The sequence below is a fragment of the Suricata suricatta genome, chromosome 17 (genome assembly GCF_006229205.1).
Source record: "Suricata suricatta isolate VVHF042 chromosome 17, meerkat_22Aug2017_6uvM2_HiC, whole genome shotgun sequence".
NCBI classification, from domain to species: Eukaryota; Metazoa; Chordata; class Mammalia; order Carnivora; family Herpestidae; genus Suricata; species Suricata suricatta.
The window spans coordinates 35,960,545-35,987,166 of record NC_043716.1 but is presented as its reverse complement, the minus strand read 5'-3'; the positions used below and the strand labels follow the sequence as shown (position 1 = coordinate 35,987,166).

The following is a 26,622-nucleotide window of genomic DNA, read 5'->3' as shown; positions in this document are numbered from 1 at the left end:
GAGATGAAGGAGATCGCCAGCATCTCCCGGGCGTACGGTTCCTTCTTGGGGGCCCAGGAGCCCTGCGCGGGAGACAGGTCGGTATGCAGGAGGCGCCCCAGCACGGTATGAAGGAGGCGCCCCAGCACCGCGGCACCCGGCCTGCGACGGGTCCCAGTCCGGCCCTGCGCACCTCCCCCACCTCCCCACCATCTTGGACGCCGGCGTCCTAAGCCCCTCTTCCCTGATGGCTGGTCCCAGCCGGAGCTTCACGAGCCAGCCGGGAGCCGGCTGGGCGCGGCCTCCCTCGATCCCCCATCCCCTTCAGTACCCACTCTGCTCTCAATCCAGGCCCTCGACTCTTTCCTGTGAGCTGGGGTCTGGTCCCTCACCTCCGCCCCACCTTCCATTCCATTTCCCATGCCCAGCGCTAGATAAATCCTTGCAGACACATCTCTGGTGAGAATAGTCTCTCAACAGTGAATACACTTGACAGTTTGAACCTATTTTACATATACCATCCCGGGTTATAACCACCGGAGCCTGGCAGGGACCTCCCTCCCACCATGGCTTCGGCCCCCTGCATCTCCACTCCCTTCCACCTACGTGGTAGGTATGGGCCTCTCCTGGGCAACGGGCCCAGGTTTGCTTCCCTTTACCAATACAGCCCATCGCCTGGCAGTTCAGCCATCCCACCGGCGCCCCCACCCACAGTCCCCAACCCCACATCAGTCTAGCGGGGTCTGCTGCCAGGACTGGCTACACAGTTCTGAACAATCTGATGGTTTGGATTGAAAGCACCGCTCTAAACAGTGATTTCCAACCCCACCTGGGCAACTTCCTGCTGCATTGTCACTGCTAAGTCCTGCGGGTGTTTTCTGGTCCTGCCCTTCCCTGATGCCCCAGCAAAGCCCACGCTGCCCACTACAGGCCAACACCAAACTATCTCTTGAGCCCCAGAACTCTTCTCCCAAAGGCAAATCCGCTCCAGCAAAGTGTCTGCAGGCACCTGAAACTCACCCATCTGCATCCCACTGTGCTCCCTCCACCTGCCCCAAACCACCTGCATTCATGTTCCCCACTTTAAGGTGTTGCCCTGACGCCTCTTCCCCTGCTTCTTCTCAGTTTTCCTGAAGTGACTCCCAAAGTCAGCTCATCCTCCCCATCCTCTGTCCAGGTCCTTGTTCTGCCTTTTCTGGGCCTTTCTGTCTCCTGATAGGACTCCCTGCCTCCATCCTTGCCTTACCCAGTCCCTCCTTCTCTAGAGCAATCAGTCCTTCTAAGGGAGGGCAGGAAACTGATCACCTCCTGACTCTGCAAGACCCCCCACCCCCACCAGGATGAAGCCCAGATGCAAGGCCCTTCACAACCTGGTACCCGCTTTGGCAGCCTAGCGCCCTCCTTACCCTCACCCCAGCCCCAACACAGCCTTCACTCTGGCGATGTGCACCTGCCACACCGACTTGCCCTCAGCCACCACCGCCCCCTCCCCTGCCCACCTATGTGGTGTAGCAGCTCTCAGTCCTCTTCCCAGCTCAAATACGGCATCCTCCGTGCAGCCACCTCTCAGCCCTCCCACAGCCCTTTGAAAACACAGCTACACCTGCATCTCTTCCCACATCAGAACAGCTGTTTCCACATCATCTGTACCACAGTCAGAGTTCCTTGACAGCAAGGTCTCATTCATGTTTGCATCCATGACTCCTAGCGCAGCGCCCGTCACATAACAGGCGCTCAATAAATGTTAAGTGAATGGGGGCGCCTGCGTGGCTGAGCGTCCGACTCTTGATTTTGGCTCAGGCCATGATCTCACTATGGAGGAGTTCAAGCCCTGCTTCAGGCTCTGCTTTCACAGTACAGAGCCTGCTTGAGATTCTCTCTTTCCCTCTCTCTCTGCCCCTCCCCCCATACATATATACATACATACATAAATATTAAATGAATGGACAAATGGGTAAATGCAGTCCCCTCACCACAGGAGGCCCTGCAGAAGCACAGGCTGAAACTGGTCCCCCCGCTGGGCTGGAGTGACCTGCCCTGTGACCCCTTCTCGCAGGTCCCCTCCTGTTTCAGCCAGGGTATGATAATGAATGAAGACACAGAGATGCCTCATGTGGCCACCGCAGCCCACGTGCCCTCTCTCACACCGGCTAGTTCTGAGACAGCTGACGCATGTCAGGGAGGCAGGATTCATAGGCCTGCGGCTCCTGGGCCACGGCTGTCAGCGCGGCCGGCTCTAGAAGGCAATCCCTGGGGCTGTGCGATAAGGCAGTTCTGCTGTGACCAACCCGAGGCCCAGGGCAGCCACTGCCACTATCTTTTCTGGCCAGTGCTCTCTGAGGCGCTTGGGAGGCCACTAGGACCCTCTGATCAAACTACCCTCTCAACCCAGCTAGTTACAGAAGAAGAGTGGTCACAGTGGTCACTTCCAGGAAGGCAGAGGTCAGTTCGTTCACATAAAGGCCAAGGGCAGCCCAGGAGAGGTAATGGAAACCAGGGGGCTAGCAGGAGCGATGGGTGTTTGGGTCACTATAATGAAGTTGCTCGCAGCCAATGGCCATCTTACGATGGAGTGAGCTCCCTGTCCCCACAGGCACACTGTGTGTCAGGTGCACCAGGCTCCCTGGGACCTGGCTGGTGCTTAGAGACCCAGGTGGAAATGAGTGTCCGGTTCAATCACCAAAGTTTAGTGATTTCACCCACTACTATGGGCAGACTTGTGTGTCCCCCTCCCCAAATTTATATGCCGAAGCCCTACCCCCAATGGGATAGTATTGGGGGCCTGTGGGTGGTAATGAAGCCATGCCCTTATGGTGGCATTAGTGCTCTTATAAAAAGGACACTACTGCAATCTCCCTCTCTTTGCTATATGAGGACACAGCAAGAAGGCGGCCACCTAGAAGACACAGAGAGCCCTCCCCAGAAACCGACCGTGCTGACACCTTGATCTGGGACATCTAGTCTCCAGAACTGTGAGAAAATGGGGTGCCTGGGTGGCTCAGTTGGTTAAGCGTCCAACCTGGGCTCAGATCACGATCTCAAAGTTCAGGAGCTTGAGCCCTGTTGACAGCTCTGTGCTGACGGCTCCGAGCCTGGAGCTTTGGACTCTGTGTCTCCCTCCCTCTCTGCCCCTCCCCTGCTCGCTCGCTCTCTCAAAAATAAATAAACATAATGGGGGCGCCTGGGCGGCTCTGTTGTTTGGACGCCTGGCTTCGGCTCAGGTCATGATCTCATGGTTTGTGAGTTCGAGCTCCACATCGGGCTCTGTGCTGACAGCTCAGAGCCTGGAGCCTGCTTCGGTTTCTGTGTCTCCTTCTCTCTCTGCCCCTCCCCCACTTGTGCTCTGTCTCTCAAAATAAATAAATAAATAAATGTAAAAAAAAACATTAAAAAATAAACATAAAAATAATAAAAAGGACTGTGAGAAAATAAATTTCTGTTGGTTAAGCCATCCAGTCTGCGGCACTTTGTTACGTCAGCCAGAGCTGACTAAGACACCAGTCCACTCGGCCATCAAGCTCTACATCCTTGCCTCCGGGTTCTGTGTCAGAGGGAAGCCCCGGAAGGCGAATAATCGAGAGAGAGCCGGTTCAAAAAAACCACCTTCGGGTTCATTGATTTTCTCAACTGTTTTCAATTTCATTGATTTATCCTCTTATCTTTATTATTTCCTTCCTTCTGCTTGCTTTGGGCCCTCCAAGAATAGTAATTATAGCAGACATACTTGTTGCGGGAATAGACATTGCGCTTCACTGACAGGTGAGGAAGGCAAGGATCAGAAAGAAGTTGAACAACTTGCCTCATGTCCTGAAGCTTCGAGGTGGAACCAGGATTTAGACCCAGTACTGTCTGTGCTGCCCTTTTTTTTTTAATTTTAAAATAATTTATCTATTTTGAGAGAGAGTGTGAGTGTGGGGGGAGGGGCAGAGAGAGTGAGGGAGACAGAGACCCAAGCAGGCTCCATGCTGTCAGCACGGAACCCAACACAGGACCTGAGCCGAAATCAAGAGTCAGACGCTTAACCGACTGAGCCACCAGGTGCCGCAGACTGTGTGTTTCTAACCACGGGGGACACTGTCCCTGTGGCCACCCAACTCCCAAGCTGGATCCTTCTATTCCACGAGGTGGCTCACCCAGCACGGCCAAGGTGAACAACTTCTCTGCTTACCTAGTACACGGTACCTCCTACCTTCCCTCCCAGTGACCAGGAACTTCCTCGGAGTCCGGGGGCAATCCTCCCAATTCCCTCGACCAAAATCAAAAAGCGGGATGGCTTAAACAGGGATAAAGCCTTCAGAATTGCTTTGGCACTTACCTTGGACTTGGCTGAACTGCAGGTGGTGGAATCTGTTGGTGAGAGAGAGAAATACAAATGAAAGTTAAATTGGGGCAGAAGGCTGCCTTGCGAACACAATTCCCTCTCCCCGGAGGCTTCAGAAACCAGGGGGTTCAGACATCTGAGCTCTCCCCAGGTCCTGGGGGTGTGACGGGCTTCTGATGTCATCTCCCACAGGACAGGGATGGAGCAGATACTGACGGCAATCACCACTTCCTTTTGAGGCAGGAAGTGACATCAGGCTGCTCGTCCTAAGAGCCTCATTTGCCAGGGTCAAGGGCAAGGAGGGCTTCTCTTTGGGCCTGGTTCCTCTCCCCTCCCCTCCCGTCCCTGTTACTCTGAAGCACTAAGGAGAAAATGCCAAATATCAGGTGCAATCCACGGAAACCACAATGAAACACAGCAAATCACAGATGCTCTGGAGAAATGGAGACCACACGGTGCATAGACAAGTGGGTGCCCTATATCTACCGTCAACACCACCCCCCACTTCCAGGACAGAGGAAAGAAGGGGGACCCTGTGAATGATGGAGTTGAGGGGCAGACACCAAGCGGGTGGGACCCGGGAGGCTGAGTGGGCTGGGGATTAGGGCCTTGATAGGCTCTGCCTCCACACTCCACATCAATCTGCCTCGTGGGGCAAGGCCCTGTTTATTACCAGAGTTATGAAGAAGAGTAAAATCATGACTTCAGGAGGACTTGGTCTCACTCTTTAAGATCCCTGGGGTGATGACCCCAAATCCTGGCCGTGTCTTCTCCAGGACAGGGGAGGGAGCGGGCTGATCTAAGGACCTCCCGGGGGTCTGACGGGGACAGTGGGCAGGCATGGTTAATCCACACTTTCTGGCAAGCAAGTGAGCCCTCCTCCCCAGCCCTCCCCTGCACACGGTGAGAGGAGCAGATGGCCGACCACACAGTGACACACACGAGGCAGGGGAGCGGCAGCAGGTGATTAGAAGAAACGGGGGGCTCCTCTCTGCCATCCCCACCCACCCTGTCCTCCGGCTCCCTCCTCAGCCTGCCTCTTGTCACTAGGGGTGCTGTGCTAGGCCTGTCAGAGGCAGGAGCAGTCAGAATACGAAGGGCGGCTCACCCACAGGGTGGGAGAAGTCAATGCCCGGAGCCAGGAAGGGGCTGTTCTGGGCTAGTCCGCTATGAGGGCCCACGGCCCTGAAACAGGACTTAGGGGCTGAGTGACCAGGGGCTCTGGTTTCAGAAGCAGGATGAGTCTGCCCTCAGAGCCAACCAAGGCAGGAGCTGCAGTTATAGAGAGCCTTCTGGGGGTGACATCACTGGTGTCCAGACAGGCTGGGTCCCCCTACCAGCCAAGCCTCCCCCTGTCCAGGTAACTAGAAGTGACCGGGTTCAGCACAGAGAAGAGCCCAGAGTCGGGACTGGGGCGAGGCTGGGGGGCAGCCATGTGGTGTCCAGACTTCCCGGCAAGGGGATAGGATCTGGCTCTGACAAATGCCTCCTTCCTCCTGAGAAGGGGCTTTCAGATGGGAGGGCTGGGGCAGGGAGGGGGGGCGGGTGAGCTGTTAAAAAGCGTGGGTAGCCGGTATGTCAAGTGTGAGGTGCTCCCAGCCCAGGACCTTTCTGCCCCTTGGGCCTGCCCAGCCTTCTTATAATCACCCGCCACTGTTAGTGACCGAGGCCGCAAATGCCACACTGTACCCTTTAAATCTCCAACAGGTCCGCTGGAGGAGGGGAAGGGGAGAAAGAAGAGAGAGGCAGGAGGAGAGCAAGGGAGAAGAGAGAGGAGGGCAGAGGGGTGCAAGGAGAAAAGGAAGAAAAATTAAAAAGAGGAACATGCCCAGAAGGACACAGCCCATGAGAAATAAAAAGCTCAGGAAGGAAACCAGTGAAGGAGGGCGAACAAAGCCGCGACCCAGCCCGGGGAGGGACAGCTGAGCAGACAAGGAGGCGGGCCCACAGACAAGCCAGACCTCCCCAGAGGGGCAGAGGCACTGCCACAGCTCGGGGCTCCGTGGCGGGGGCAGGGAAGGGCCCCGCTGGGGCAGAGCAGGGAAGGTGGGCATCTGGGACCCTTGGGAATGCGAATTCCACCCTCCACTCCCACCCCTTCCCAAGCCCCTGCACTCACCTGAACCTGGGTCGCCAGGGGGCACTGTCCTGCCAATGTTAGGCAGGAGGTACTCAATGTTGGGCACTGATTGAGGCTCCTTGTCATCCACAGGAGTCTGCAAACAGGAGGAGGGTCAGCCAGTGTGCCCTCAGATGGCTGCACCGTGGATCCCACAAAACAGGGTAACTGAGGCAAGACTCATAACTCCTCCATCAGATTGGAGCTCACCAACTGCCTCTCTCATCCGTCAGGAACTCCTGAAGGCAGGTCCTACCCGTACCCCATTAGACTGTTTTGTGCCTTCTCCAGCACCCTGACTGGACCCCAAAAGCCGGAGCTGCTCCTCAGCTAAAGGCAGGAGGTGTGTCTCCACCAGCAGGTTGGATCTTCCTAAGACCTATATCCTCCACCTAAGACTGGAAGGTAGGGTCTGCCTTTGCTACTGGACTCAGTTTCCTCAGGGTAAGGCTTATATCTCCTCCCTCAGACTGGGGGCTCATGAAGGCAAGGGTTCGGTCTCCCATTAGACTGGGGGCTCCTGAGAAGCGGGCCTATGTTTCCTCCACCAGACTGGGAAGCCCCAAAAGCAGGGATCTTCCTCTGCTTGAGTCTTACTGCTTGCCCCCTCCCGGCCCCCAGCCAGAGACCAGACCCACCTCAGACCAGACCCACCCCACCCCTCCCCCTGCATCACTTACTCTTTCTCCCTTGTCCTCGTCATCGCTGAAAAACCAGTCTGACTGCAGAGGAGACAAAAGGGAGTGGTGAACTCAGCGTGGGAAGGGGCTGAGGGAAGACGGAGGCACAGCCTCGGCCCTGCACAGTGCAGAGGCCTCCCCTCAGACGCCATCTGGAACCGGGCAGGAGAAGCTCCTCCCTCTTCTCAACACCCCTGAGGCTGGCCTGGTCACTAGAGGTTCCCAGGGGAGGTGGATGGATCCCAGGACCCAACCCCACAGATCTGAGAAACCCTTGGGGAGAGAAAAGGATGGACCCCAGTGTGGGAGGGAAATGCAGCCCGGAATGGGGAGGACTGAGGACTGATGGAGGGCCGGCTCAGGGAGAGCTTCTCCGCCTGTTTTTCACTAGACATTGTCCAGAACACATCTCTGGGGCTCGCTCCCAACCGCAAGCCAGAAGTGGGGGCAGCAGCGCCATCTAGTGCAGGCTGGGACCACTATAAGGAGAAGGCCCGCCTGTTGCCACAGCCAGAGAGCTGTGTACCCCTCACCAGCCCTGGGCACCACACTGGCCACTGGGGTGGTACTCCCTCCCCCAGCCAGAAGAGGGAAGTGCCAGAAGGGAAATGTTAGAGGTTCCCTGAGGGGCAGGCAGGCACAGGTTTTCACACAAATGCCAAACAGGATAGAAAATAAATTAAAAATCCCACCCTTAAGTATGTTTTGTGAAATGTGAGAATCTTGAAGGAAAAACCCTAAAAGTTTTCTGAGAAACAGAAACAGATTGGTTACAAACGAGCAAGTATCAGCTGTAACTAGAACTTTCTGCAGCAGCAGACATAAGAAGATAAGTAATATTTTCCTGTATTGCTGGACTACAAACGCAGGGATTTTGAGCTTAGGATTTTATACCCTGCTAAACTCTCACTTGGGTGTGAACTAACGCTACTGGAAGACACCAGAAAGCTTACTGCACAAAGACTCTCTTCACTGTATACGAGCACACAGAGAAACGACTCCAGAGGGGAGTGACAAGCTCTGAGAGGTAAGGATGCATGTCCACTGTTGACCCAAGAAGGATACTCATGCGTATATACAAACACACACAAAACATATCCATCAGGATGTTGAACACATCAGGAGAAACCGGTGATAGGTGAGAGTGCGCTAAGGCACTTGGCTTTTAGATGTAGTGGAAGGAAGACAATGGATATTAATGAGCTTTAGAAATTATCAGTGAAAGTGAAACCTAAGTATGGGCTGTTATAACTGTATAATTAAACACAGGATGGGCTTTGTAAATTACGTAATTCTATTTATTTTATTTATTTTGAGAGAGAGAGAGCAAGAGAGAGAAAGAGCGTGGGAGGGTCAGAGAGAGGGAGAGACAGAATCCCAAGGAGGCTCCACATGCTGTTAGCACAGAGCCTGACTCAGGGCTTTAACTCATGAACTGTGAGATCATGACTTGAGCTGGGATCGAGCTGGATGCTTAACCAACCGGCCACCCAGGCACCCCTAAATTATGTAATTTTCATATCAGGAAAACCAAAATCAATCCATCCAAAGCAAGGCAGGACAGATGGAAAAGAAGTAAAATGAAAATGGGGTAAACAAAAAATGACACTTAAGATGGCAGAGATAGGTCCTAACAACACAGACATTAAAATTAATGAGCTAAGCTCACTGATTGAAAGTTTAAACACATAGAATATTAGTGGTGCATGCCGGCCTGGCTCAGTTGGTAGAATATGTGATTCGACCTAGGGCTCATGAGTTCGAGCCCCACATTGGGCAGACAAATTACTTTAAAAAATACTTTTGGAGCTCTTGGGTGGCTCAGTCGGTTAAGTGTCTGACTTTGGCTCAGGTCATGACTCACGGTTCATGGGTTCGAGCCCCGCGTCGGGCTCTGTGCTAACAGCTAGCTCAGAGCCTGGAGCCTGTCTTCAGATTCTGTGTCTCCCTCTCTCTCTGACCCTCGCCTGCTCATGCTGTCTCTCTCAAAAATAAATAAAACATTTAAAATAATAATAATAAAAAAATTTAAAATACTGTTTGTTTAAAAATAAATAAATACAATAAGACAGGGAACATGGGTTGAAAGGATACGTATTAATCAGTCAAGGAGGGTAGTTCTGGGGGGGCAAAGTGGAGTCAGGAATGAAGGGGTAGCAAGGAGACTTGCAGGTTGATTATGACCATGTGCCGTGAACCTCAGTTATTACTCATCACAAGCTGGCATATTATTAACTCAAATAAGTGGCACAGGAGAGAAACAAGAAAGAGAAGAGAGAATAAGAAAAAACGCAAGATCAAAACTCAGTCTTCTCGGGCTCAAGTTCACCTCAGGGAAATGACTTCCCTGAGTCTATTTACTTATCTGTAAAATGGACACAACAGGAGTATCTACTTCTAAAATTGTGGTGAGAAGGAAAATGAGATCCTGTATGGCTATTTTAAGATGCTGATGAGGACGTGGGGGACAGGAAACCCTGATACACTACTGGTGGGAATGTAAATCGGTGCAGCTACTTATGGAGACGAGCATGGAGGTTCCTCAAAACATTGAAAATAGATCTACCCTACGATCTAGGAATATCTGGGTGGCTCAGTCAGCTAAGCATCCGACTCTTGACCACTGCTCAGGTCATGATCTCACCGTTCATGGGTTCCAGTCCCGAGTCGGTCTCTGTACTGACAGCGTGGAATCTACTTGGGATTCTCTCTCTCTTTCCACCTCGCTCTCTGCCCCTCCCCGACTTGTGTTTTATCTCTTTCTCTCTCTCAAAATAAATAAGTAAACTTTAAAAAAAATGAAAAAAAAAAAAAAACAAACCTATAATACAGCAATTCTGCTTCTGGGTATTTATAAGAAAACAAAAACACCAAAAAGAAGAGATGCCTGCCCCCGTTTGTTCATTGCAGCACCTTATTTACAATTAAGATACGGAAGTGACCTCAGTGTCCACTGACCTCAGACCCATGACAGGGTCATGAAGATGCGGTGTGTACCTAAAATGGAATCCTCCTCGGCTACTGAAAGGAGGAAATCTTGCCATTTGTGACCACATGGATGGGCCTTGAAGGCACCCTGTGTGCTAAATGAAATAAGTCAGACAGCGAAAGACAAATATTGTATGACTCACTTACATGTGGAATCTAAAACAGACACAATCCAGGCTTCATGGGTACAGAGAACAGGCTGAGGTGGTGACAGGAGTGGGGGTGGGCAAAGTGGGTCAAAAGATACAAACTTCCAGGTGTAAAGTAAGTTAAGTCATGGGGATGTACCGTAACAGCATGATGACTGTAGTTAATAATACTGCATATTGTATATTTGAAAGTGACTAAGAGAACAAGTCTTAAAAATTGTCATCACAAGGAAAACAATTGTAACTATGGTGACGGTATGTATAGTGCTGATCATTTCACGGATATGTACAAATATGAATCGTTATGTTGTACACCTGAAACTAATACAATGTCAATTACACCTCCATTAAAAAAATTTTTTTTAATGATGAAATACTGTATGCAAACTATTTAGTACAACACATTGCTAGCTTATAATAAATGTTAGCTATAATTAAGAAAAAGCACAGTCCCCAGAGACAGGCTGAATAGAGGGAGTCCTACGAAACCAGCCTTTAACTCAGTTTGGGGGTGCCCAAAAGTGCTATGGGAACCCAGAAGTGTACAGGAAGCTTCTGGGTAGCCCAGAGTTTCCTGGAAGAATTCACACTAGCTGCTGCCACTCTGCTTTTGCATATACGGTTCCCTGTGCCTGGAACATTTTCTTCCTTCTCTGATTGGCTAAATTCCCCAGGGATTTTTAAGACAGTTAAAGTCAACCTTGACTGTGCTCCCAGCCCTACACCTGGGGCAGGGTTAGGTCCTTCCATGGGCCTTCCTGGCCGTAGCCCAGAGAATGAAGAAATGACATCTTCTCTGCATTGCTCTTCCAAGCAGGACCTGGGTTCGAGTCCCCTCTGCGTCCCAGCACCTGGCACGGAATAATGCTGATGCGGTCTATCACGAAGGTCACTAATTCACAACAGCACTCCTTACCTGCTAAGTGGCATTTTCAGTGCCTCACAGACATTAATTCATATAACCCTCACAATTACTTTGTGGGGTAAGCATTATTATTATCTCTGCTTTACAGATGAGGAAACTAGGCACAAAGAGGGCAAGTGCCTTGCTCAAGGCCACACAGCATGTAAGGAGCAGAGCCAGGGTTGAACTTGAGGCAGGCTGGCTCTGGAGCCCAGGGCCCTCAATGGCTACCTCAGTGGTTCTCAACCAGGGGGACGCTGGCCCCCTGCCCCCTAGGGGCATTTGGCAAAGTCTGCAGACACCTTCAGCTGTCACACGGGAGGCATGACCCTGGCATCTAGCCAGGGATGTTGCCAACTATCCTGTGACACACAGGACAGCCCCCCCCAAAAGAATCACCTGGCCCCAAAGGTCACTAGTGCTAAGGCTGAGAAATCCCAGGGCGCACAGAGTGAGACTCATGTTTGAACAAATCCCTTGACTTTAAACATGGGTGCAAGCTGATTGGTGACTCGCCACTGGGAGGCTGAAGACCTGGGCAGGCACATCTCCGCTCTGCCTCGATCGTGCTGAGTGACCCTCTTCAAGGACGGATCTGGGTGCCTGAAGGCCCCTCCCAGCTCTGCTGTCCAAGAGTTCCGCGGAAGACAGGAGCCCCAGATAGGGAGGTCAGGTGATGACCGCAAAGTCACCCCCGACCTTCAGCCTTTCACTGACTGGCCAGGGGCTCAGGGCCAGAGTCAGAGAAGTCTCTGCCCAAGTCCCATCCTGCCTGGGCTCGTGCCTACACTGAACCGTGGCTGTAGTCTCTAGACTAGACAGACAGTGGCCAGCTTGGGTGGGTGGACTCACGGGGACTGCACGGGGGGCAGCTCCTTCCCTCAACAATTGTCCGAGCTGATTATGTTCAAGTGCCAACAAGGCGGCAGCTCGGTTAGTTCCCGGGAATGAATCCATGAGTGGGAAAGCCCAGACTGGTATAACCTCAATAGCAATTCATTCATTGATTCGTTCGTTGGTTCATTCATTAAACTCTGAGTGTTTCCTATGTGCTGGGCACTAGGCTGGATGCTGGGAATACTCCTGTGAGGAAGACAGATATGTCCCCCTCTCTCCACCAGCACCCTACCCAGAAGAGGGGCTGCCATTGGCTGGAGACTCCCTCTCGAAGGTCAAGGAGAAGGTGAGTAGACACACTCTGGGCCTCCCTTCTCCCTGAAGACTGCTATTCCTGACATCCAGCTGACCATAGGCCTCAGGCCTCTGGGGACTTCTCCAGGAGCCCTGGGGCCCGTCCCCCTCTCTTCCACACCAGCATGCTCCCAAAGCACACACTGAGGGGCTCCGGGGGCTACCTGTTAGATCGGGGAGCTGCACTTCCCCGAGGGAGATACGCTTTCCCAGACGAAGGCCTCATCAGGGTTCCTGACCCTGCCTGGCAATCCTGGCCTCTCTCTGACAGCTCTGGAGTGGGCCCCGGGCTGGTGCTCCCAAATGTTGGAATGAGAACAGGCTTCGACAGTCCTTCCCAAGGCTCAGAGCTCTGACCACCCAGTGGAGGAAGGAAATAAGCAGGCAAAACGAGTCAGCAGGACCAAAGTCTACCCCACTGCCTCAATTCACTGACCCTAGCCTGCCAAGCCAGCTCTAGGATAGACCCAGGAGTCTGGCCTCCCAGTAGGGGCAGAAGAAAGCACAAACTTTGGTCAGACAAAGCTGGCTTACAATCCTGGGCTGCTGCTTATTAGCTATGTGACTCTGAGCGAGTCACGTTACTTCTCTGAGCACCGGTTTCCTTATCCGTAAAATGGGAGTCACATGACCTGGTTTCTCTTCCTCTTGCTGAGGCTGAGGACCCCATTCCTCTGGCCAGCTGCCCATCTTATTTCTCCTGGCAGGAAGGGGTCTGGTTCCATCCACAGGCAGATTTGGAAATGGGAAATCTAGGATTTTTTTTTCTAGAAAGTCTATGATTTATAAAAACATCACTCAGTGCCCCAGAAGCGGGTGGTGCCACCCAGCTTGGCTCCAGACGACCAAGGCCTCCTGCGCCCTCTGCTGGCCACTCTAGGTTTTCATCCCATCTTGGATAATAACCAGAATCCTTACAGACACCACAGGGCTCCTGGTGTCTCCAGGGAGCCCCGAGAACGGGGGAGGCCAGCCCAAGACATGCGGAGAACAAGTGCAGGCTCCTGCCTCAGCTCTTGCTTCGACCTGCCTCATCTACCTCCCCTCCCCGGGCATCACCACTTGCTCCCCCAAGCCTCAGTGGGGCCGGCAAGGCAGAGCTCTGTCCCCTGCTCCCTACACCTGTCTGCCTGTTTCTACCAGGACGCTTTTCCTGGGGCCCCCTTCTGAATGTGCCCCTGAATTCACCCCTTGGCTGTCCAACCCAGAAGCACTTTCCCTGACCTTCCTCTACCCTCTGATTCTCATCTTAGAAGCTCAGGGGTCCTTGATTCTCCTGCTGGGAATAAAACATCCTAGAAAGACAGGGATTCTAAGATCCATTCCTGTTTGGTTCAGAAATGCAGCCCATCACTTCTGAAGGGCATTCGCCCTCTCAGGAGCATTTGCTGAAGCTGCCTCCTCCTCCACTAAGCACATCCGCCCAGGCGAGCAGGAGCAAGATGCCCAGGGGGGCATGACCTCAGCCCAGGGTGGCTGCTTACGTGTTGGATCAGCGTCTCCACGATCTTATAGCGATCAGGCATGTGGGTCACCATGTCCGCCATGTTGTCCTCAGATGTCCTTACCAGCGTTGGCCCGAAGACCAGGGCCAGGTTCCTGGGCTCCATCTGGGTAAGGGAGGAAAGCAGGTCAGCATCAACACCCCATGAGCTCTGACCTCCAGACCCCAGGCCTCCCTCACCCCAGGCCCCCCAGGCCCAAGGCCCATCCTGAGCTATGCCTGGCTTAGGGGATGGACACCTCCTTGCTGAGCATGGAGATGCCTGGTAAGTAAAGCACAGGCCAGACTTCAGCCTCACTCATCCCCAGGCCTGGCAGCCAAAAGCAGTGCCCAACGTGCTCACCCCTACTGTGCTAACAGTGAGAGATGCCAGAATAGGGACCTGCTGGCGGTTCTGAGGGTATTTTAGAACCGGGAGAATTTCTATAGCTCCATTCATTTTCCCCGCTGAAGAACCAGAAGGTGCAGAGGTCTGATTAGAAAAATGCAACGTGGCGTGCATGACTGGCTCAGTCTATAGAGTGAGCAACTCTTGATTTTGAGGTTATGAGTTTGAGCCCCATGTTAGGTGTAGAGATTACTTAAAATATTTTTTAAAAAGGAAAAAAAAAAGGGGGCGCCTGGGTGGCTCAGTTGGTTAAGCCTCCGACTTCGGCTCAGGTCAGATCTCACGTTTGTGGGTTTGAGCCCCGCGTCGGGCTCTGTGCTGACAGCTAGCTCAGAGCCTGGAGCCTGCTTTGGATTCGGATTCTGTGTCTCCTTCCCTCTCTGCCCCTCCCCCTCTATGCTCTGTCTCTCTCTGTATCAAAAATAAATAAAAACATTTAAAAAAAAAGGAAAAAAAAAAGAAAAAATGCAATGCAAGGGATGTGAGCTGAATCCGAGGATAGATTTCCATCAGACACAGAGGGACTGTGGCTCTGTGCCTCTAGGAGACCCTCAGAAACTCAGGAGATGGCTCCCTGGAGAAGAAGTACTGGCTGGCTTGGAAGGGTGGGGTGGGGACCCAATGAGCTTTAAGGAGGAGGGTGCGCCTAGAGAGCCTCCGGATGATCTGACCTGAAAGAGCCTAGAATATGCTCAAAGGACCCTCCATGCCTCCTTCTCCCACATTCCACGCCAGAGTCGCCTCACCTTGTTTTTCTCCGAGTGGTCAGCAATGGTCTTCAGATGGCCCACGAGGAATTTGAGTGTCTCATAGTAGTGTCCTGGGAGATCCCGGATCTGGACGGGAGCGAGAAGCGGCACGGGTCTGTGATGGCCTCCCCATCACACCCCACACTCCCACTGCCCTACCTCTGGGGCCTGGAAACCAGACTCTAGCCAGCCCAACCCCGCCCCCCTCCCCCCCCCGGACAGATGGAGAAACCGAGGCCTGGAGTGGAGAAGGGCCCTTCCAAGGTCACAGAGGGAAGTGGTGGCCCTGGACTCCAGGCTTCCCTGGGTGGTGGTGCTCTCCCGGCCCAGTCTGCCCTTTGCCCGAGGGCGCCTCTCCTTCCTTACCAGCTTCCGGAGTGTCTTCATCCGCTCCCTCGAGTCTTCGATGCGATTGGCCTCGATGAAGTCGTTGTATTTGTCTAGAACACAGTGAAGGCTCTTTAGAGGGGTGGGAGAAGGCAATCCCTTCTCCCACCTTCAGGGTGCTTCCAAGCCCAGGAGGCCCAAGCCGCTCCAGTTCAGAGGGGCTGCGCGGCCTTGTGTCTGCGCGGCCCTCCGGGGGCGCACCCGGCCTGGGGCAGCGCAGGCGTGTCTGGGAAGAAATAAGACCCGAGCCGCACGGGGATACCAGAAAAGAGGTCCTCGCCCCAGGTTCCGGGACAAGGACACCTCAAGGTCAGAAGAGGTTACCTAGAAAGAGGGAGGGGCTCTTTCAGCCTCCAGATGCCCACCCCACCTGTGTCAAAATGCCCCCCAACTCCCTTCAGAAGAAATGTATGGGGAACTTTAAAACATGGAACAGGGTAAGTTTATTCTCAAACTCATCTGATGAGTGGATGCATAGGGATAGCTGAGAATATTCTGGAAAGGAAGAATCACGAGGGAGGACTTGCCCTATCTGATCCTGAAATGTCATAAAAAGAGGACAGTCAAGCAGCACAGGCCTCACAGAGGAGGCTGACCAAGGACAAGGACACAGAGAGGGGAACGGGCCACATGGTCTTCACTGTGTGATAAAGGCAATATTTCAAATCAGCGGGGAAGGATGGAGGTGTCCATAAATGTCCCTGGGATGATTAGCTATCTTGTTGGGGGAACAAAAATCCATTTCCAGCTCACATAACACACAAGCACATGTGATTGCATTATAGAGCCAAATGTAAAACTTACTAAAATACCAGGAAAACCAAGAAAATATCTTTACCATCATGAGGCCCTCCTAAACGTGAGATGCAGAATCCATTAAAGATTAACAGCTTTGACTACACTTAATTGTCTTCAATTTCTACCCAGAACAGTTAATAGGCAAATGGCGGACCAAGAGCGAATCTCTGCAAAAACTAACAAAGGCCCGTAACACACAAGAGCTTGTCTGGTACAAATCAATACCAAAAAAAAAAAAAAAGACAAACAGCCGAATAGGAAAATGGGCACACAGTCTGAACAGGAAATGAGTGGAAACAGAAAAGGCCTATAAGCTAATGAAAAGATAGTTCATTTCCCCTAATAATGAAAGAAATGAAATGAAAAGAATAATGAGATGACATTTCCCTCATCCAATTAACAGAAGTCTACGATGTTGATAACATCTGGGTTGGGGGGATGCGTGGAAGCCAATTCTCCCCTAGGCTGTTGGTAAGAGTATCAGCTAGACGCTGCTCCTCAGGGGGCAACTTGACATGAGCTTCCAAAGACGTTGACTAGGACTCTGACCTAGAAATTCTACTGTCCAGGAACCCACCTCCAGGACACTGATCCTGGCATGTAGGGACACATTCAAGGAAAGTCATCACAACGTGTTTTGTAAGAGCCAAAATTTGAAGACAACCTAAATATCCATCAATAGGGGAGTGATTAGGCAAATTATAGTCTACTCCGACTACGAACTACCAGGTGGTTGATTTAAAAGAAGAATGAGGTAGAGCTCTTTGTACAAACACAAACGAATCTCAAAATGACAAGCCTCCTTTTGTTAAGAACAGCCCCACCAGCGGTGTTGAGGCCGCTCACACCGGCTCCTGAGGGCCGAAGGTGTTCATTTCCTCCTCACTCCACGTTGGTGGCAGCTTAGGTAGCTTGGAAAAGGGCATGATGGGAGTAATTGTGCCATGGAGACTGGAAAATGCTACAGATCAAGGCTTTTTCCCTTGAGAGCCAGATGTCAAACATTTGCCGGCACGCCAGCCAACTCGCCCAACTCTAGACGCTATCTGTGCACGTCTGTCTCCGTCGTGCGTGTAAGAGGGACTGGGAAATAAGCAGCTCAGCAAATGGTCAAGAGCTGGGCTCTGGAGCCAGATACCTGGGGCCAAATCCTGGCTTGGACACTGACAATGCGTGTGACCTTGGACAAAAGATTTAACCTCAGTTTCCTCTTCTGTACAGTGCCCTCACGGAGTTGTTGTAGGGAGTGGTGCTTGGCATTTAGCCAACGCTCAGGAAGTGTTAGGATCACTTCCAGGGAAAGGGAGCAGGAGAGTGATAGGGACCTTTGGGTTTTCTTATCTGCATCTATACTAAGCTGGTTATAAGCACACATTTCTCTTGTATTAAAACAAAAACTCAGGGCACCTGGGTGGCTCAGTGGGTTAAGCCTCAACTTTGGCTCAGGTCACGATCTCGCAGTTTGTGAGTTCGAGCCCCGCGTCAGGCTCTGTGCTGTCAGCTCAGAACCTGGAGCTTGTTTCAGATTCTGTGGTCCCTCTCTCTCTGCCCCTCCCCTGCTTGTAGTCTGTCTCTCTCTCTCTCTCTCTCAAAAATTAAATAAACATAAAAAAAAATCCCAGGGGCACCCGGGTGGTTCAGTTGGTTGAGCTGCCGACTTAGGCTCAGGTCATGATCTCACAGTCCGTGGGTTCGAGCCCCACATAGGGCTCTGTACTGACAGCTCAGAGCCTGGAGCCTGCTTCACATTCTGTGTCTCCCTCTCTCTGCCCCTCTCCCACTCGCTCTCTGCCTCTGTCTCTCAAAATAAAATAATAAAGACATAAAAAATAAAAATAAAAAATATCCCAAGAGTAAAGCCAACAAACCCAATAAAACAAAGTGGTTAGAGTGCAGCACAGACAGTGTCCCTCCTCCTCCCGTCCCCCACGTCTGCCCCCTACTCACCGTCGGTGAAAAGAGGCTCAGGCAGTTTTCGGAAGAAGGACTTAAGCAGGCTGCTGATCACATTGAGGTCCTGCCAGCGCTGTGGAGAGGGCGAAGGCGTCAGGTCCCAGGCAGGCCCAGGGGGGTGCCCAGACCCCCATCCCCCCATGCCCAGCCCAGGTGCCCATACCTTCATGCTAGCCCAGCCCAGCCGGGCCCTCCCAGGGGATACACCCACACCACGCTCTGTCCAAACCAGGGATCTCTGGGCTAAGAAGACCCAGGGTGGTGGCCGAACAGCACCCAGCTAGGTCCTGGCCCCCTGACCAACGGGCCCTGCTCCAGCAAGCCTAGTAGGTGCCCGCATTTCCTACCCACAGAAAGTACGGGGTACCTTCTTTGGCTCAACCTCCCTGGTGCTTGGACCTCCTCGGGCCTCCTAGCACCCACTCCTGCCTCCCAGGGCTCCCCACTTAGTGGAGAGCCCTCCTCGGACCCCCTCTCCTTATCCTGACCCAGCAGTCACTCATGCCTGGCACCTTCCTGTCTCGGGCCTTTTGCACATGCCAATTCCCTCCCCCTAGAAGTTTCCTCCCCCGCCCTTCACAGGCCAGGCTCCTCACCCTGTCCAAATGCCACCCCTGCGGAGAGGCTTTCCCTGACAGTCACAGCTAACACAGCCACCATGGCCCCTGCCTCATCATCTGTACAACAGCCCTGACTTTGTTTCTTCCATGGTACCTACCACACTTTGTCCCCACTGTACGCATGTTTTCCCCTTCCCTGCCTACCTGCCTGGCAGCGCTGTCTGTCCTGTCCTGTCTGTCCCATCTGTCCTGTCCCCCAGTGCACTCCTATCACCTAGAGAGCTCAGTGGGCCTGGCACCTACATGGTCTAACTCAGCACTTCTCAACAGGAGCAGAATCACACTCCCAGGGACAGAGCCACTTTGGTTTCCACAACCAAACAGTCCAAGGATGCTTTTAAACTTTCTGTGATACGCAGGACACCTTCCCACAACAAAGAATTATTCTGCCCAAAGCATGAAGGTTGAGAAATCCTGGTTTCTTTTTTAAATGTTTGCTTATTTTGTGGGGGGGGATGAGCAGGGAAGGGGCAGAGAGAGAGGGAGACAGAATCTGAAGCAGGCTCCAGGCTCCAAGCTATCAGCACAGAGCCCCACATGGGGCTCGAACCCATGAACCATGAGATCATGACCTGAGCCAAAGTCAGATGCCCAACCGACTGAGCCACCCAGGCGCCCAAGAAACCCTCTTTTAAATAAAAGAGTTTTTGAATGCAAGAAGGAAGTACGGCCAAGTCACTGTCCCTTGTGTCCACCAGGGGGCACCACCCCCCCACGCAAAGCAGAGGGTAATGGCCTTGACAGGGCCGGTTCAGAGTAACTCCGCCTGGAAAACAAACACCTTCCACCGAGACACACAGCTGCACAACAGACACCCTCGGTTCAGTGGGCCCACACCATCCCACAAACACCCACCCCGTCAGGTTCAGCAGGAGTTACGTTCACACTGCCCACAGCACTTAACTTCAGCAGTCCCCAAGCCAGAGGACGGGACTGGTGTCTCAGACAAAACCACACGCCCAGCACACTCAGCGCACCCACACTCTGGGCCCTGACTTGGGCCCGCTGCCCCTGAGCCCCTGGCCATGCTCCTCCCTGGCTAAGGCCTAGCAGATGTGCTTCAGGGGCATATCTCCCCCTGGCCAGTGCAGGGCCTGCCCCCCGCCACATCACCTCCAGTTGTCTTCTCCCAGCTGCCAAACCCAAGGCATCTGGACCCCTCCCATGTGCACCTGCCCCTCTTCCCAGCCCCACCTGAGCCCCCCTCTCCTCTGTCCCACGTGGAGCCTGGCCCTTCCCTCCTGCTGCCCAGCCTCCTACCGCATGGCAGTTCCCTCCACCGTCCTCTGTACCCCGGCACCACCATGCCCATCCTCCGGTCCACTCTTGGGGATGCCTGTTTGGGTCATCACCTCAAGTCCAGGGGGGCTCCTACCTGACACAATCCTCCCTCTCAGGTCCCACGCCCCAGTTTCTGCCAGAGAGATACCATCAGCCCCCAGCTCACATGTTGGCTCCTCTCTGCACCCCTGTGGGAAACTCCTAGAACCGCGCCCATCTTCTGTATTCTCCTGGGACCACTGTGTCCTCCTGGCCCCTCGTACTTCTCCCATGTCAGCAATCTCTCTCTCAGATGCCCTGCTCTGGGCCTCCCTCATTCATATCTGTCAGGCGTAAGCTAAAGCAGACTCCACTCTCATTTATGCCTCCCCAGTTGAAGAACCATCAAAGGCTCCTTATTGTCAAGATCAAAGCCTTTTTTTTTAATGGTTTTTTTTTTAACTTATTTTTGAGAGCGAGAGAGAGAGAGAGAGAGAAACAGCATGAGCAGGGGAGGGTCAGAGAGAGAGGGAGACACAGAATCTGAAGCAGGCTCCAGGCTCTGAGCAAGCTGTCAGCACAGCGCCCGACGCAGGGCTCGAACCCAGAAACCGCAAGATCATGACCTGAGCCGAAGTCAGACACTCAACTAACGGAGCCACCCAGGCGCCCCTGTCAATATCAAACCCGTCAAGAGAGCCGTCAAAAGCCCTCCACCACCTGCCCTGGGCCTTACTCCTCTCCCCTGCCAAGCCCAGGAAGGAGGAAGGCGGTGGGCCCATTCTCTGTCTCAGACCCTTCTCTGGGATTTTGGAAAATGCCATCGTTCCCAGCCTGCACTGCCTTCTTGTCCGCCGGCCCCGTCCCGTCCACGCTTCAAGGATTCAAACACTCACGTCTACCACCTGCTCCCGCCCTCGGCCTCTTCTCCCTCCTCATCACACAATCTGGCCCTCGGTGAGGCAGCAGCCTTTTCTCTTGGTTTCTGTCCCACACGGTACTTGTCTCGTCTCCCCGTTTCCTCCCCAAGGGTAGGAAGAGCGTCAGGTATCACATAAAGCTTCACTAAATATGTGACTCATGGGACTTCATTGCCCAGATTCATGGTTTTCCAAAACATCTTTTTCAGCAGAGCCCCTTTTGCCAAACAGAATCATAGATGAAAACCCAGTATGAAAAAAAATGACATGAAAAAACAGAACAAAGCAGATTTCTCTAGTTCGAGCAAGGATTGGGGCTCCTGACCTGCTCCTGGCCTCCCACAGCTCCTTGGGGGGATGCAGTTTGAGGAACACTGGCCCTACTGCAAATTCTTGTTATTTTATTTTCACATGAAATTATTTCTTTGGGGAGGCGGCTTCTGGGTGGCTCAGTCAGTTAAGTCTCTGACTGGCGCAGGTCATGATCTCGTGGTTCATGAATTCGAGCCCTGCATCAGGCTCTGTGCTGACAGATCAGAGCCTGGAGCCTGCTTTGGATTCTGTGTCACCCTCTCTCTTTGCCTCTCCCCCACTTGCATTCTGTCTCTCTCTCTCTCTCTCAAAAGTAAGTAAAACATTAAAAATTTTTTAAAAATTTAAATATATGTTTCTTTGGGGGCGCCTGGGTGGCTCAGTCAGTTAAACGTCCGGCTCTTGGTTTTGGCTCAGGTCATGATCTCATGGTTTGTAGATTCGAGCCCTGCGTCAGGCCCCATATTGACAGTGCAGAGGTTGTTTGGGATTCTCTCTCTCTCTCTACCCCTCCCCTGCTCATGTGCTCTCTCTCTCTCAAAATAAATAAACTTTTAAAAATATATATTTCTTTGGCTTTTTTCCAGCTTTACTGAGCTATAACTGAGATTTTTTTTTTTACAGGAAGTAGGATTTATTGGTGGGCATGAATAGGGAGGGGCAGTGGCGGGAGTCTCATGAATGCAGAGCCCGCCATTGGTCCAAAGGGTCATGATTAGGGATGTATTTGACCCACAGCCATTTGGGATGAGCTGCTTTTCAGCCACCATGTCTTCAAAGTCATCTGAATTAAGCTTAGTAAAGCCCCACTTCTTGGGATTGTGGATCTTCCGGCAGCCAGGGAACTTGAACTTGGCCCTACACAGGGCCTCAATCACATACTACTTGTTCTGCAAGTTGGTATGGATGGACATGATGACTTGGCCAACATGGACCCTGGCCACTGTGCCCTGGGGCTTTCCAAAGCCCCCCTTCCCCCGCCCCCGCAACATGGCATGCCTGTCTGTCTGGAGCCTGGATTGGAGACAGCATGAGGCCAAACCTCAATGTACACTGGAAAGTGCTGTCTCCAAGGTCACTTCGGGCAAGCTGTACAATCAGCAGGCTACATACACTACTAAGGAGGTGCAGCCTTGGCACACTGGGCCCCCGTGGGGAAAGAGCACAGTCGGCTTAACCAGCTACTGAACGTGCTGCAAACTTGTAAGTGTGGCTGTCGGATGCCATCCGAGCCGGCTTTGTCTCATCTGACCAGCCCCTCCTCTTCCCGTGCTGCAACCACCCGAAGTGCTGGCTGCTCCAGAAAATACCACAGGCTCCCTTCTGAGCCAGGGGTCTGCAAAGTACAGCCCGTGGGTCAAGTCCAGCCAGCAGCCTGGCTTTGTATGGCCCTTGAACTAAGAGCGGTTTTTACATGTTTAAATGACTGAAGACAGGGCGCACCTGGGTGGCTCAGTCAGTTGAGCATCTGACTTCAGCTCAGGTCATGATATCGCAGTTCGTGAGTTCAAGCCCTATGTCGGGCTCTGTGTGGACAGCTCAGAGCCTCAAGCCTACTTTGGATTCTATGACTCCTTCTCTCTCTGCCCTCCCCTGCTCATGCTCTCTCTCTCAAAAATAAATAAAGATTAAAATTTTTTTAAAGGACTGAAGAAAAAGGAGGAAGAGGAGGAGGAGACTGTGTGGTAACCGACACCTAAAACATCAGCCACCTGGCCCTTTACAGAGAAGGTGAGTCAACAGCTGGCAAACCTTGAGGGGCCACCCCTTTGCCCAGGCCATCCCCTCAGCCTGGAATGCTCTCACCCGGCTTTCACTGGTGTTTAGTGAGCTCTACTCATCCTCAAGGTCCCAAAACCTACGCCTGTGAGCCTCCGCCTCGAGGCTCCCCAGCCACGAGTGCATCTAGCAGGCTCCGGCCGGGACTGGTCTGCAAGGGCAGGTCCCATCCCACCCATCTTGTGCCCCGGCCCGCCGCCAGGCCCGCTGCGGGGCAGAGGAACACAAGAGACCCACGCAGCGCCTCGGGCCCTCCCTGCTTCCCCAGCCTCCCCAGCTGCGCCCACCTCATCCTGTAGGTTGATGTCCCCGGGCCCACGGTTGAGCTGCTCCTGCAGGCTGGACACGACTGCGTTATTGCCTGGCACTCTGTAAATGCCCGTGGACTCCAGCCCCCGTGCCTCCACGATGCGGCAGCATGCGGCCACGATCAAGGGGACCCGCTGGGGACAGGGCGGACATGTTAGGAAGGTAAAGGGCAGGGTTCTCCACCGATGAGCCAGAAGAGGCGGGAAGGCCACGACGGGAGCCGTGCAAGGCCAGAGCTGCTGCCCCGGGGCCCCAGGCAGAGGAGCAAAAGGCCGTCACTGTCTCCGGGCCCCAGAGCCTCCTCTCAGTCTACACAGGAGCACTGGCCGGAGATCAGGTTTTATGGGCTCTGCCTCAGTTCTGCTGCTCCCTCCCTGGGCTCTGCACCTCCCCCAACCCCCCAACCGCAGCGTCTGTAAGACGAGGTGGAGGGTCGGTTCCAAAGTCCCTCACAGTTCTGACCCTCTGTGCTTTGGTGTCCCCTCTTCTCTGCCTGCTCTGGAGTATGGCGGAGACTTACCTGGTTCTCTGTGGCTGGCTGGCATTCCTCCAGCCGGACCCCAAATGCCCTAGGAGCTGCCTTCTTGTTCTTCTTGATGATGTTGATGCCCCACGGGGTTTTGGGAGTGGCAGTACTGTCATCTGGGATCGGGGGAAGGCAGACAAAGCCAGGGTGAGTGGGGGCCTGGAGAGGGGCAGCAGCCACACCGGGTCACACACACTCACCCATGTTTGGACATATAGGGGTTCCATCAGAGAAGCAGCTGGAATGCTGAGGGCTGATGGGAAATTATATCCTGAGAGAAGGCCTCAGAGATGAGGGTGTTTATTCCTGAGGAGTCAGCCCTCAGAGGAAAGTAAGGACTTCTCTGTGGCCTCGAGGGCTAAAACAACTCGGTGGGGACCACACATACTGATACAACCAAAGAAAGAACTTTCTAATAGTCCAGAGTGTATAAAGATGGAAAAGGCTGCCTCCAGAGAGGATGAGCCTCCTGCTCCTGAAGGGACACAGGCAGGGACTTGGAGGACACCCAGCTGGGATGTCATGGAGAGAAACCAGGTTCCAGGCCCTCCAGCCCTGAGACTCTGAGAGCCCCTGGACCCTCACAGGCATACACACACAGGCAGACATACCAGGATAACCCTGGCACACACCCAGCCCAACACACGCGCGTACACACATGCACGCACGTGCGTACACACACACACACACACACACACACACACTCGCCCTTGGCTCCCATGTAGACCCACAGGACTGACCCCTACCCTCTCACACGTGCACACACACACATATTGCCCCCTTAGCAGCCACCTTCCTACCCTTGCTCCCCGCCGAATGGTCCTGGGTCCTGAGGCCACGTGCAGTACTCTGTTTGAGGAACTCAGACTTGAGGCCCCCCAGGCCACGAGAGACTTTGGGGGAAGAGTCGGCTTTGGGCCCAGAGCTATGGCTGTGCAGGAAAAGGAGGAGAGGAGAAGTCTTCATCTGGGGTGACCCAACATGCCACCTGCCCTGGCCACCTACTGCCACCTCCCCTCCAGCCCTGACGCAATCCCTCCTTGCCCTTCTGGGGACTGAAGGGCCTGCCTGCCCCCCAGGAGAGGGTGACTCAGAGGCTGCCCTCGGGCCTGGAGGTGGGTCAGGAAAATGGCCTCTGTCTGGAGTGCCCCTGCCTCACGGTCAGGACTATCAGTGAGAGCTGGACCTCACCTTACTTTGCGATAATCATTAAGCTTCTTGCTGATCAGAGCTTGGTTGGCACAGCCGGGGTCCTGGAGGAAGGGAAAGAGAAAGCAGACCCCCTCAGTGCCCACAGCCAGCCAACTCAGGTCTCATCCCTGGCCCCTGCCTCGGCTTCATCTCCCCTCTCCACCATTTGTCAGCAGGAGGGCTCACACCCTGGCTCGAGAAAGACCAGGGCTGGACTCTCAAGCGCTCCCTCACCAGCTGTGTGACCCAGGGTAATCCACCGCCTCTCTGAGCCTCAGTCTCCTCCACAGAAACAAAGGAGACAACATGGCAACCTCCGGGTTGGGCTGTGGAATTATGCATGCAGTGCTCATCACATTCCTGGCCAGGCACAGAGGAGATGCCCCTAGGACTGGCAGCCATTGCAATAATGAAGGTCACTTGGGACCCCCTAACTGTACCCGGCTGGGGACAGCCCAGCCAGGCCCCCCAGAACAGGGGCCACACATTCCTCCAGGTACTTTCCAGCCTACAGTAAGGAAAGACAATGTCCTAAGGAGAGCAGAGCCTGATTCAGCCAACGGATGTGTCTCTTCCCAGTGAGAGGGTCTGTGGCCCAGAGGCTATGTACTGGTGCCCATCTCCCCAGTGGCCAGAGCAGGTGCACACTGGGACCAGAGCCCAGGCCCACCATCCTCATGGCGGAGACCAGTCCCTGAGCTCAGAACCCCCCACATGACTGTGTGCAAATGAGCAAAGGCAGCCCAGTGCAGGCACCCAGGGGAGGGAATGGGGTCAAGGGGAAGGGGAAACCCCAACCTAGGCTCTGGGTGTGCAGCTGCAGCTGCCCACGAGGGGGCTCCATTGAGAAATTACCCTTGAAAGCCCTGCCAAAGCCTTTGGCTCAACCAGGGCAGCTGGCTGCCAAAGGCCAATCCTCTTGGCCTCCTCCCAAGGTCAATGTGTTGGTGCCCTGCTGACAGGCCAGCCCTGACAGAAGGGCCAGCCACAGTTCTGGAAGAGGGGCAACCCCATTCTGTAATACACTCTTTTTTTAAGAAACTCCTGATTTCTGAAGCCCAACCTAAGGCTGGCCCAGAGCTGACCTCTCTGTGCCAGAGCCTGCCCAAGGCAGTCGTAATAATGATAATAATTAGTGCCATTCCTACAGTTATTAGTGTTACTGCCAGCCAGGGAACACTGAGGATGCCAGGTGCCTGCATTTTCTTTTTACGCCAAAGCCCCGGTAGGTAGGGCTTTAAGGTGTATTCCTATTAGCCCATTTTAGGGACCAGGGAACTGAGGCTCAGAGCGGTGAAGGGAGGTCCACGGCAGGTGAGGGGCGGCCCTGGGGCCTCTCTGCCACCACCCTCCCCACTCTCTGGCCCGGGTGGGCGGCCGGGCCCTCACCTCGCCCTCGGCCCTGCTGTTCTCTCGGATCGCTCTGATCCAGCCCAGCATGTCATCCCGGTCCTCAGCCTGAAAGAGATATTCACAGAAGTCAGCGGTGGTCAGCCGGAACACGTGCCTCCTCTTGGTCTCGCTGTAGGAGATGTCCACCAGGCAGGAGCCGATGCAGACGGGCGCCGCCTCGTCCTCACCTGCGACGGCCGCCG

At 53.7% G+C, this 26,622-nt stretch overlaps 1 protein-coding gene and 1 pseudogene across 1 annotated transcript in view; both read right to left on the bottom strand.

Annotated features, from left to right (window-relative positions):
• Window positions 1-2: 2 nt before the first annotated feature.
• ARHGAP23 (Rho GTPase activating protein 23) overlaps window positions 3-26,622 on the bottom strand; it is a gene marked incomplete at its 3' end in the record, with an annotated part of 50,446 nt that continues 23,826 nt past the window's right edge. The window contains exons 13-25 of the mRNA XM_029927021.1: window positions 26,417-26,622; window positions 25,028-25,089; window positions 24,637-24,767; window positions 23,831-23,952; window positions 23,289-23,444; window positions 18,105-18,183; window positions 15,339-15,412; window positions 14,970-15,059; window positions 13,816-13,941; window positions 7,100-7,141; window positions 6,420-6,516; window positions 4,295-4,326; window positions 3-62 (exon numbers count right to left, since the gene is read on the bottom strand). The exon at window positions 26,417-26,622 is cut by the window's right edge and continues 20 nt beyond it. Coding sequence (XP_029782881.1) covers window positions 3-62; window positions 4,295-4,326; window positions 6,420-6,516; window positions 7,100-7,141; window positions 13,816-13,941; window positions 14,970-15,059; window positions 15,339-15,412; window positions 18,105-18,183; window positions 23,289-23,444; window positions 23,831-23,952; window positions 24,637-24,767; window positions 25,028-25,089; window positions 26,417-26,622 — 1,277 coding nt within the window. The remainder of the gene's footprint in view (window positions 63-4,294; window positions 4,327-6,419; window positions 6,517-7,099; window positions 7,142-13,815; window positions 13,942-14,969; window positions 15,060-15,338; window positions 15,413-18,104; window positions 18,184-23,288; window positions 23,445-23,830; window positions 23,953-24,636; window positions 24,768-25,027; window positions 25,090-26,416) is intronic.
• LOC115283099 lies at window positions 22,284-22,409 on the bottom strand (annotated as a pseudogene).